Raw genomic sequence first — 10,448 nt, 5'->3', positions numbered from 1 at the left:
ACGCAGCAACCTGTGGCTGGTTCATGCACCTCAGCTCACGCATCTTTTACTTCAGGAGCCCCCTTATCAGAGATATCGGGGTCACTGCCCACAGAACAATTCACAGCTTTCATGCTTCTAACATCAAGTTAGTCATTAACTGTTCCTGATCCTGTTAACAGTGGACTCAGGGAAAGAGTCAACACTTGAGACAAACTAGCACAATCTGTTTAGAAGATCTATGGCCTCCACATGAGCAGCAGCCAGCCTCTTCTTAGGCAGGGCATCTGATAACAACCCCCAATCTTGCTTTAAGTGCAAATCGAGCAAGATATGATATCAGTGCAAGACAAGAAAGCAAATTCCAAGGCCACAACTGGGGGAATAAGCTACATTCCCTGACTTAGTAGAGTTGTATTATAATTTATTCCTGGCATTAAGCTTTGGAGCCTTTAGATTTAAAAAAAAAAAAAAAATCCTTAGTCCCTCTTAGTTGTGCTTGCACAGCTGTGCTCACATCCCAGACCCTGTACGAAGACAAACTCTCGGAGAAATCCCCCCGAGCAGACAGAGCGCAGTCCCTTCAAGGCATTTCAGGGGTCGGCCTCCTCTTTCTCCTCCTCCTCCTCCGCAGGCAGAGCCCTCCCGCCGCCCGGGGCGGGATCCTGGGGAGCGAGAAAGGAAAAGAAAAACACCACTGAGCACAGCACAGGCGGCTACGGGGCTCTAGGGGGGTGGGGGAGGAGAGGCGGCCCCGTTCTCCTCGCTTACAGCGGGCGGCGAGCGGCGGGCGGCGCCCAGGGCGGCCCTCAGCCCCTGCAGCTCCGCCGCCAGCTCCTCGCAGGCCGCGATGCGGGTGCGGAGGTGCCGCTGCCGGGCCTCCAGCAGGCTCCGCAGGCCCCGCAGCCGCTCCACCTGCGGGCGGCGGAGAACAGCGGGTCACGGCCGGGCAGGACCCGGTGTGTCCCGGTCTGTCCCTCCCTCAGGCCGGCAGCACCGACCAGGCGCGGCTCCGGCTCCGGCTCCGGCTCGCTCCCCCCGGCCGCCTCCATGCCGGAGCCTCCCGCAGGCCTCGCTGCTGCTACTGCTGCTTGCGTTGCCATGGCAACGGCGGCCGGAAATACGCCGCGGCTGCTTCCGGGCGGAAGCGGAAGAGGCTGCTCGGATGCTGAGGGCGCTGGCTGGGATGGGAAGGGGCGGGGAGGGGGCACCGGGACCGGGACCGGGACCGGGATCGGGATCGGGATCGGGATCGGGATCGGGGCTGGGCCGCGCCTGCAGCAGCCCCTTGGTGCTCCCCGGTGCCGCCGCCGCCGCCCCGACGAGCCCCCGAGGTGCGTGGGGGGATCACGGGGAGAGGCTGAGGCTGCGGCCGGGCCTGGGCTGAGGGGAGGGGGGAGGCTGAGGGGGCCCTGAGGGGGCCCTGAGGGGGCCTTGAGGGGGCCCTGAGGGGGCGAGGCCGGTTCCTGCTGAGCCCCCGTCGCTGTCTCCAGGCTGGGCGGAGGTGCTGGCGGCCGCCGCCGGTGCCCTGCAGGCTGGCGGGCTGGTGGCGGTGCCTACCGACACGGTGTACGGCGTGGCCTGCCTGGCCCAGGACTCCCGCGCCGTGCGGAGCATCTACGGCCTGAAGGGGCGCAACGGGAGGAAGCCGCTGGCCATCTGCCTCGGGGACGTGGAGCACATCTACCGGTGAGCTGCCCACCGGGGGCCGGGACGGGCTGGGGCAAGGAGAGGCGGCTTTCAGCGGTCTGCAGGGTGTGAGGCTGATGGGGAAGGGCTCTTGCAGCTGCCTCTCGCCCGTCCTTCATAGCCCGATTCTCCCTCCGTAGGTACTGCCATGTGAATGTGCCGGATGAGCTGTTACGGGACCTGCTCCCTGGACCTGTAACCCTGGTCCTGAAGCGATCGGAAGAACTCAACAAAGACTTGAATCCCTTCACCTCGGTAGGTCTGTGCCGTGGGATGCACCTCCGTGTCTTTGGTGGGCAGCATGCTGTTTTTATGGTTCTGTCATAGGAGCTTTCATTCTTACACATTTTGGGTATGCTTAGCAGCGATTGGTGGTTTTTTGACGCTCATTCCTGTGTTGCTGTGTTCTCTGTGGCTTACCTGAGCTTGGCACATCCCAGCATTACGTGCTACGTCACGAAGGCACGTCTGTTATTACTGCCAGTGCAGCAGGTGCTGGAATATTAATTTTCTGTGCTGTCAACTGTAGTTCAAAGGCTTTCAGCAAGGCAAGATTAAAAACGGTCTGTGGTGACTGCATGTAAAACCGTGCTCTCTTCTTCCTCGTAGCTGGTTGGCGTTCGCATTCCAAACCACCCTTTTATTAGGGAGCTGGCACGAGCTTGCTCTGGACCCTTGGCTTTAACGAGCGCTAACATCAGCAGTCAGGCGAGCACGCTGACGGTTTCGGTAAGGCTCTTTTTGCTACGAAGTGGGATTCTTGTGGCAGGCTGCCAGAGCCCTGGGCGCTCACGATTGCAAGTCAGTCATAGCACTAAAACAAGGATTTCTCAGCTGCTTCCTAAACAAAGGAAACAGTTTCCCTAAAAATTGTGGAAGGTGGAGCTTAGAAGTAATATTTACATGCTTGTACTCACTTTTGAAGCAGGTACCAAATCTGAAAGACAGAAATTGCTGTAGGGGGGTGGCAGTGGAACGAGACTACTGGTGTCTGTGCAGCTCCTTGCAGCCTGAGAACCAGCTTTAACTCCAGGAGATGTCTCTTTGCTTATCTTGGGGGGATAGTTGGGTACAATACTGCGACACCCTTTGGTCCAAAATGTCTTGCTGTTTTTGTGCGTATGCTCTTTAATAAACAGCAGTGCAGCTATGCACTCGTGATCTGAGAATTCTTGTAACTTGCCTGCATGTGGAAGGTAAATCTGCTGTCAGATATTAAAATGGGATGTGCTTGTGACAGGGAAAAGAGATGATCTGACAGAAAAAGGAGACTGCCTCCCTTGACACTAGACTGCCCAGTGGTATTTGCTACAACACGATCACAAACCGTCTTTAGGGTTGTTAGCCATGTGTCTTTTTTTACAGGAATTCCAAGACCTTTGGCCTCAGTTGTCCTTAGTCATTGATGGAGGCCCCGTAGGGGATGTCCAGAGCCCAGAGTGCCGTCTGGGGTCAACCGTGGTCGACTTATCTGTGTCGGGGAAGTACACCATCATCCGACCTGGCTGGTGAGCACTCTGCTACGTGGAACCTTTACTTTATAGAAATGAGGCCTTCAGGTTAGGGTGGGTCACGTTTTGCTTGTTTCTCCATAGAAGTTAAACACATTAATCTGAAGGTTTAGCTTAATTATCAGCATACTCAGGAATCGAGAAGGAGCACTCCAAATACCGAACATGGGAGATCCCTTTCTGGAAGCTTCTACATGAAACACCCTCATTTCTGCAGTTTGTGTTCTCCTGAATTCAAAATTACTGCATCTTTAGCTGATTACTTTCCCAGAAAATGCAGTTGAATGCTTAAAACCCCCCGTTTTTCTCTGACAGTTCTGTTTTGCCCCACAGTGCGCTGCAATCCACAGTTGAAATCCTGAGGCAGAAGTATGGCTTGGTACCGGAATCATCCTAAGACTTCAGACTCCGAGGAGGCTCTGCAGAGCTGGTGAAGCTGGGCACCGTGTGCCTGTGCGTTCAGCAAGTGGTGTTAATGGCCTTGTTTAATGAGGTCGATGGGTTATGGCAGGTTAATAAACAAGGGGTAATGAGAGTGATGGTCGATGGAGATCTGTTAATTGCTGTTACATCTGCTGAAGCCTGAGAATCCAACCCGGGTATTTGTGCTGATCTCTTTGTGCTGCTGTAACGTTCCCCCAGACCTGTCTGTTTTATTTACCTCATCTAAAATAAAATAATTTGGATGTTGGACTGTTCTCAGGATGCGATGATGCAGACAGCGTCACTGGTCCTCCTTCCCCATAAAACTTATTCCACATGTTCATTTATTGTATCTATGCCAAAAGGAAAACAAGGATAGAAAAGAATTTTTGGGGAGCTTTCATGAATTTATAGCTGTGTTTTTCTCTGGCTTTTTCCCTGTTTTAAGTAGAATCAAAACCTGCTACTAAGGTGAAACTGGAGGTGCTCTTGAAAATTAACAGTAATCAAGTGTCCCCTCCCTAGAAAAGTGTTGCTTAGAAAGACCTGACCTCCTGCTAACACAGGAAATAATGCCAAGCTCTTGGTGTGCTGCTCATCATCTTTTAATGTGGGTCTTCCTCTCTTGATTTTGTTCTGTAACCAGTGAGTAAGCTGAATAGGGAATGTATGAAAATTTGCTCTGGTATTTACTCTTCAAGGAAAAGTAAAATTTATGGAGCTATTAACAATTTAAAAACTGGTAAGGAGCTTGCATGTTTTTTCTATAAATGCTTATTTTTAGTTACTGTTGTCTGTCATTTCTGACAGACTTAAGTGCTTAACTAGAACATGTATGAAATCATCGTGAATAGAACCTCGTTTCACATCCAGAGCTGCTGCTTCTCATTTTATTGATATAGACAAGTATAAAGTAATTTTATGGCTAATTTAGAAGGGTCTGACCATGACAGAAAAAGGGAAAACTACTGTGAGCTGAAGTTCTTTCAGAGAACAAATGAATGGTATTTTCAGCTGCATTTTTATTGCAAGTGGCTTTTTTCCATGGGTTCTAGAGGGAATAAAGCAATTTCAGGTCTGAATTTTCAAAACTTGGCACGCTAAATGATCAGTTAGGAGCTTTTAGTATAGATGATTGCATTGCCTCGGTTTCCAGCACGTACAGTAGTGGCAGTAAATAGTCACTAGCATTCCAGCTCTAATTCTCTGTAGGTATTTGGATGCAGTGGACCACGGTAACAACGTGCAGCGCAGAACTCCTTGGCATAGAAGCACTTGGGTAAAGTAAAGGGTATGTAACTGCATGGCTTAGTTTCATCTACAGTAGACAATTTAGAGAAATCTTTATTTCTTTGTACAGTAAACTGATAGGGAAATGTTTTGAAGGTTGCTAGTGGAGTGAGGGATCCGTGGTCATGGCAGGCAGCGGGCCAGGGGCTTCAAGTTAAATGCATGCTGGAACCCAGCTACCTATGTAAAACGTCCCCGAACATTCACACCGTAAGGAAAACCCCATCTTTGGCCCACAAGCCAGCACCCCTTGCGAATTCCAGAAGAGCTCTGAAAAGTTCCTCTCTACTACATCTGCAGGCAGTGAGATTCAGCTGCTCCTTAGAGATTTCCTACTCCTTATAACGCTTCTTCCCGTGAGTTCGTAGCTGGGACTCGGGCAGTCCTTGGGACACTTGCAGGTTGCTGCTGGCGTTCAGCGGCCCGGCGAGGCTGAAGGTTCTGTGGCTGCGTTTCCTCGTGTGCTTTTTTCTGAAGCACTTCTCCGTGCTGCAGCTCTGTCGGCGGGATGTCTTTGTGAGTCAGGCGAACGCTGAAGTCACATCAGCCACTGCTCTTTCTCTTTGCTGAAATGTTCTGCCCACCTGCGAGTCAGCTCCAGGTACATGTTGGGCTGGTGGGGAAGGTAATCGAGATAAAGGCGTGTCAGCGTCTTCTTGGGGACAGCTTTCTCGATCTGGGTGCCTTCGTGCCATTCGTTGAAAGACGTGATGGAGACTATCTCCGGCCTGACCGTGAGGGCAGCCTGCAGGGCTGTTTCGTAGTACTTCCCGTTGACTCTGTTCCGAGTGTTGTGGTTGTTCCAGGGGCGGATGCTGGTGTCGATGTAGCCCGGGCCAACGCTGGGGATGAACATCAGGTTGTTGGAGTCGCAGAAGGTTTTGATGGCTTTCCAGTTCTGGTGGGATGAGCCAAAAGAGAAGCCGTTGGACGCAAAGTACGTGTACATGCCGTCGTATCCCGCGGAGAGGATGTCGTTCTTGTGCCCTTCCTCCACCAGCAGCGCTATGAACACGGCGTCGTAGGCAGTGTTGCGGAGGGAGTGGGAGCCTGATGGTGTGAGAAGGTTGGCCCAGGATTCGGCTGGTGTCAAGTAGGAATCGTAGATATAAAACAGCGGGAGGCTCCTGCCAGTGCTGGTCCTGTACTTATAAAAAGCTGCGTGTGATCCGTATCTAGAGAGAGAGCAGAAAGCTTGTTCAGAGACTTGGGTGATAAACCCTCAGCAGGTATCGCCATTATAAGGCAAGCGTGATGTGAGACTTGACTTGCTGTAGGGGCCTCCTTTTTCAGAACCCTTCTCTGGAACCTTTATCTCCTTTATGGGAGTGTTTTTAACTGTGGTGTTTGTGTCCTTCGTTTCCTTCTGAAAGAAAGGGGAGAGGTGCTGGCCTACATGTGATAAGCTTAGAAACCCCGAACAGAAGAAAGCAGTTTGGGATTTTGAAGGCGAGGCATTGAAGTGCCAGAGAAAGTGGGATTTGATTATGACCCCTGGTCAGCATTGCCCTGCCGGCTAGCTCTAGGCAGCTCCCTGTGTGCTGCATTTTTGGGGACTGTTCTGATGCATTTCATTCCAAGCTCTGCACACTGTTTATGCTTAAAGCAATGTTGCACAGCAGGATTTACCCTGCGGGAAGAACTTACTTGTCCATGATGTATTTGATATTCTCGTGCACAGTGCGGTCGTCGCGCCCTTTGTATGGCTGGATGTGGAAGGCAACCTGCAGAAGCGACCATGGAGGGGGTTATTTTCAGCACTGTCACGTTGCTCTCTGTGCTCTGACCCCCCAGAGGACTCTCGATCTGTGCTGGAGAGCCTCCTGCCACCCCTGGGTGCCAGGGGACCCCTTCATGGCCCACGCAGAACACAGCGGGCTGCTCGGTGAAGTCAGAGCTTTCACTATTTCCACCAAAATGAGTGAAAAGTGAACTGAGGATCCAAATTACTAAGAAAAAAGCTGTCTTTAGCTGTTTAAAAATTGCTCCCATTGTCTAATTTTAAGTGGTCTTTTAACGCTGAAGCAGAGGAGCAGGGCCTCTGCCCAGGCACAGCAGCAGCTTCATGCTGGAGCTGAACAATGAGCTTAATGGCCTCAAAGAGCAGCCGAGAGCCTTACCTTTATGGCATATCTTTGTGCAGCGTCCAGTATAAACGGCACGAGGCTGTCTGAGGGCTCCCCGCTGTCATCGGCTAGGCCAGGTGGGTACCACGACAGCACCAGCACTCCTGTGGGGGCACACAATGGGTCTCGCTTAGATCCGTTTTCTTTCTAAACCTGCAGCAGCTTTCTAACCCCTGTGGCAGCAGCGCAGTAAATATTTCGTGTCATTTTAACACTTTAGAAGCCCTGGGGTGTTTAAGGGCTGGTTAGGAGATCGTGGTCTGAATTGTTGGCTGTGGGATTGTGGTGGGAGCTCTTTGAGGCTGCAAGAGGAAGGGTCTGGGGGGTAGTGGAAGCAGGAAAGGAGCAGTGGATGAGGTGGGAGCACCCTGAAGGGGCTGACGCTGGGCTGGGGGCTAGCTCAGCTCCCTGGGGGTGCCAGCAACGTGTGTCACAGCCCCTGCTGCCATCCAGGAGAGCTCAGAGCCCGGTGAGCGCAGCAGTACCAGCTCCAGGCACCGTGCTGGGTTTTGGGGGCCACCTTCCCCAGGGCTGGTGGCCCAAGGGGATTTGGGCTCCCCGGGGCAAGGGACTGGGGGCTGCAGGGGGGCTGCGGGGCCCCGACTCTTACCGATGGCAGCATCGCGGAGCTGGCCCATGTGCTCGTCCACCACGGCGGGGTCGCGGGAGCTGTAGGGGCCGAGGGCGGGGTAGAAGCTGGAGCCGATGTCGTCGGGAGGCCGGTGGCGCCCCCGGGGGTAACTGGCCGACACCTTGGGGTCCCAGTGCGGCACCAGGGCGTGGTCCCAGTGCAGGTAGCGGCCCTCGAAGCGGGGGCTGCCGTACCAGGCGTAGTAGAAAGCGTGCAGGTCGTAGGAAGGACCGGCCCCCGGCGGCATCCCGCGGCCACCGGGGGGTTCGGGGGGCTCGGCCACCCCGGGGGGGACACCGGCGGGGAGCCCGGCGGCGGCTCGGAGCGTGCGCAGCGCCATCACCGTGCCAAAAACGAAGAGAGAGGCCAGCAGCAGTGACAGCATCCCCCGCCGCCTCCGCCGCGGCATCGCCCGGACCCGGGGCTCGGTGCCGGGGACCCGGCTCGGCCCCGTCGAGGATGCCCCGATCCGCTGGGCGCTGCCGCCGGGGGGGGGGGGGGGAGGCTCGGTGCGGCTCCGCACCGCCCCGGCTCGGCTCTCGGTACCCCCCGGAGCCCCCTGTTGGCTGCGGTCGGGGCTGCAGAGCCTCCGCCCGGCCCCCGCTGCCCCCCCCGCCGGCCGCTGTTCGCTTCCCCCGCTCCCGGTCCTGGTCCCAGTCCCGGTCCTGGAGGCTCCACCGGGAGCTGAGCCGTGCCCCGGGGTGCCAGGAGCCGGGGGGTGGTGGTTCCCTGCTTAAAGGGTCCAAGGTTTGTCCCTGGAGGGGCTGTGGATGGTGCTGGGGGGCACCAGGCACCTGAAGATGATGCTCAGCATCCTTGTGATGTTCTGCATCCTCGCCTGTGATGCTCAGCATCCCTCTGATGCTCCGCATCCTTGCCTTTTGGCTGATGGGGGCCTAGGGTGGGAGAGGGGAGGCTGCTGAGTGATGGGGAGGGATGTAGGATGCTCTCCATGCCCGGTTCCCGAGTGAAACCCTTGAAACGAGTGGTTGGTGAAGGATTAAACTCATTGAAGGAAAGGAAAACACGCTCCAGCAAACACTGAAATGTGACTATCAGAGCTGTTAAAGGAAATAACGTTTTAATTGGGTGAATCTGTTATGCACAAATGTTACAGGCGATAAAACGCCTGCTAAATGGAAACCCAGTAATGAGATAAACCTGTCGGGGGAACCAATTGCCTGTAAACCAGAAACAGGCTTTTGAGGCTCCCCAGCAGGTCTGGGGCATCCGTTATTTGGCTGAAGCTTGTGCCGCCCCACATTGGGAACCTTCTGGCAGCATTTCCTCACCCCAGCCACCCATCCAGGGTCATGGTCTGCAGGAGGCACAGGGGTGAGCATGAGCAAGATGTGGAAACCACCAGGAGTTTGCCCTTCAGAGCTTTAGGTGGTTTTTGGCTGCGTTAGATGTGTGCATTGACTGTGGAACTGGATGCACAGTCATTGGACTGTGTGATACTTAAAAAACGGGAAAAAACACCTTAGCTGTGAGATACCGTGTGTGCCTGGAGCAGTCTGTACACAGCTAACAGGACTCCCCTTGGACTCAAAGACAGTCCCATGTTTTAGACAACACTGAGACATCCCCTAGAGCAAACTGGGTATGGCTGGTGCCCTGCACGGTGATGCCAGCAAGGTTTCTGCTGCTGCCCCCCGTCCTGCAGGCTCTTGGGTGCTGCTGTCTGCCTGGGGCTGGAACACCTTGGTCCCTGGGTGTACAGCAACACCGTGTGTGTGCTTTCTTCTCACACCTCCCTCCAGCAATTGCTGCTCACTGGTCCCCCCTCTGGTGCCTCTGTTCCTTCCAAGCTCCTGTCCTGCTGGGGATCCTGTGGAAGCAGGTATTTCAAGTCGAAGTCCCCGCTGCATTTCGTGCTTCACCACATTTCACTGCTACAGATGGCACAGAGCTGGCTGGCCTGGTTCGTGCTCGGGGTTGGCACTCACATCTGCCTGGGCCTCTTCAGGGACTTGGTGGGCTTCGTTCTCCCCTTTGCCTCTCCCTTGCTGTCATCTGCTTCAGATGAGGCCACTTTTTAATCTAATTTCACGCCCGCCACATGTGGGTGCAGGGAGAATTGTGCTGAGCCAGCTAGCTCAGGAAGTCACTTGTGATGTGTTCTTAGTCTTTTTTTTTTTTTTTTTTTCCTGAGTCATTTCTTTCATTTGCTTATGTGAAGGACGTGGCTGTCTGTGCCCTTCCAGTTGGCAGACCCTTGCGCCTGAGCAGCCCTGAGCCACCAGGACCCAGCTGCAGGGAAGGAGGCGCTGGGGCAGCGTGCGACTACTTTTTGATGGACAATTTTAAATTGCTCTATTCAGCCCATCATCCCACAAGTAGCTGCTGTCATTTTCTTCCAAATAGCTACCTTCGGGCTACTTGGAGAGGTCAGGCTGCAGAGAGGGATGCTCTTGGGAGGTGGGAAGAGCTTTTTCCTTCCTGTATCTTGTGCCAAGGACAAGGACACTGGATGGAAATCTGCAGACCAGTGAATTCGCCGTCACTCTTCTCCCTCTGTGAGTTCAATGGCTTTAAAAACCATCTGTGACATTTAATTTATGAACTGGCAGATTAAGGCAGGACAGAACCACCTAAATACAAAATATTTGTAAGCATTGAGCAGGGGGCATGTGGGTACAAGTCGAGCTGTGTGGGTCTAACACAGCCACATCTAAGGAAGAACAAGGGTGGCCTGGCTCAGCCAGCATCTCTGCTCCCTATGGGATTTGGCACTCCCATGGTATCACAAGGGGCTGTGGGGTGGCTCAGCTTTTCCTGGAATCCCACCCTGAGCCC

At 54.1% G+C, this 10,448-nt stretch overlaps 2 protein-coding genes across 2 annotated transcripts; one reads left to right on the top strand and one right to left on the bottom strand.

Moving 5' to 3' along the window:
• The first annotated feature begins 764 nt into the window (after positions 1–764).
• YRDC (yrdC N6-threonylcarbamoyltransferase domain containing) lies at positions 765–3,877 on the top strand. Its single transcript, XM_084497348.1, has 6 exons — positions 765–1,313; positions 1,473–1,668; positions 1,809–1,923; positions 2,278–2,397; positions 3,034–3,176; positions 3,513–3,877. The coding sequence occupies exons 1-6, from the start codon at positions 830–832 to the stop codon at positions 3,574–3,576; spliced, it is 1,122 nt and encodes a 373-aa protein (XP_084353474.1). The 5' UTR covers positions 765–829; the 3' UTR covers positions 3,577–3,877.
• A 727-nt stretch (positions 3,878–4,604) lies between these two features.
• On the bottom strand, positions 4,605–8,146 carry MANEAL (mannosidase endo-alpha like). The gene is made up of 4 exons (XM_084497347.1): positions 7,629–8,146; positions 7,013–7,122; positions 6,540–6,616; positions 4,605–6,067 (listed from the first exon to the last, which is right to left on the bottom strand). The coding sequence occupies exons 1-4, from the start codon at positions 8,056–8,058 to the stop codon at positions 5,431–5,433; spliced, it is 1,254 nt and encodes a 417-aa protein (XP_084353473.1). The 5' UTR covers positions 8,059–8,146; the 3' UTR covers positions 4,605–5,430.
• Between the last annotated feature and the right edge of the window lie 2,302 nt (positions 8,147–10,448).

The sequence above is a fragment of the Aythya ferina genome, assembly GCF_964211825.1.
Source record: "Aythya ferina genome assembly, chromosome: 24".
Lineage (NCBI taxonomy): Eukaryota > Metazoa > Chordata > Aves > Anseriformes > Anatidae > Aythya > Aythya ferina.
Note: the sequence above shows the minus strand (reverse complement) of the source record. Positions and strands in the feature narration are given on the sequence as shown.

Bases quoted from the DNA above. Each gene is read 5' to 3' on its own strand.
- YRDC (XM_084497348.1), top strand. From the start codon at position 830: ATGCGGGTGCGGAGGTGCCGCTGCCGGGCCTCCAGCAGGCTCCGCAGG. The intron at 1,314-1,472 runs GTGCGTGGGGGG...CGCTGTCTCCAG, and splicing joins CGCCCCGACGAGCCCCCGAG to GCTGGGCGGAGGTGCTGGCG. The intron at 2,398-3,033 runs GTAAGGCTCTTT...CTTTTTTTACAG, and splicing joins CGAGCACGCTGACGGTTTCG to GAATTCCAAGACCTTTGGCC.
- MANEAL (XM_084497347.1), bottom strand. From the start codon at position 8,058: ATGCCGCGGCGGAGGCGGCGGGGGATGCTGTCACTGCTGCTGGCCTCT. The intron at 7,123-7,628 runs GTAAGAGTCGGG...GTGCCCCCACAG, and splicing joins GCTCCGCGATGCTGCCATCG to GAGTGCTGGTGCTGTCGTGG. The intron at 6,617-7,012 runs GTAAGGCTCTCG...TCGCTTCTGCAG, and splicing joins CACAAAGATATGCCATAAAG to GTTGCCTTCCACATCCAGCC.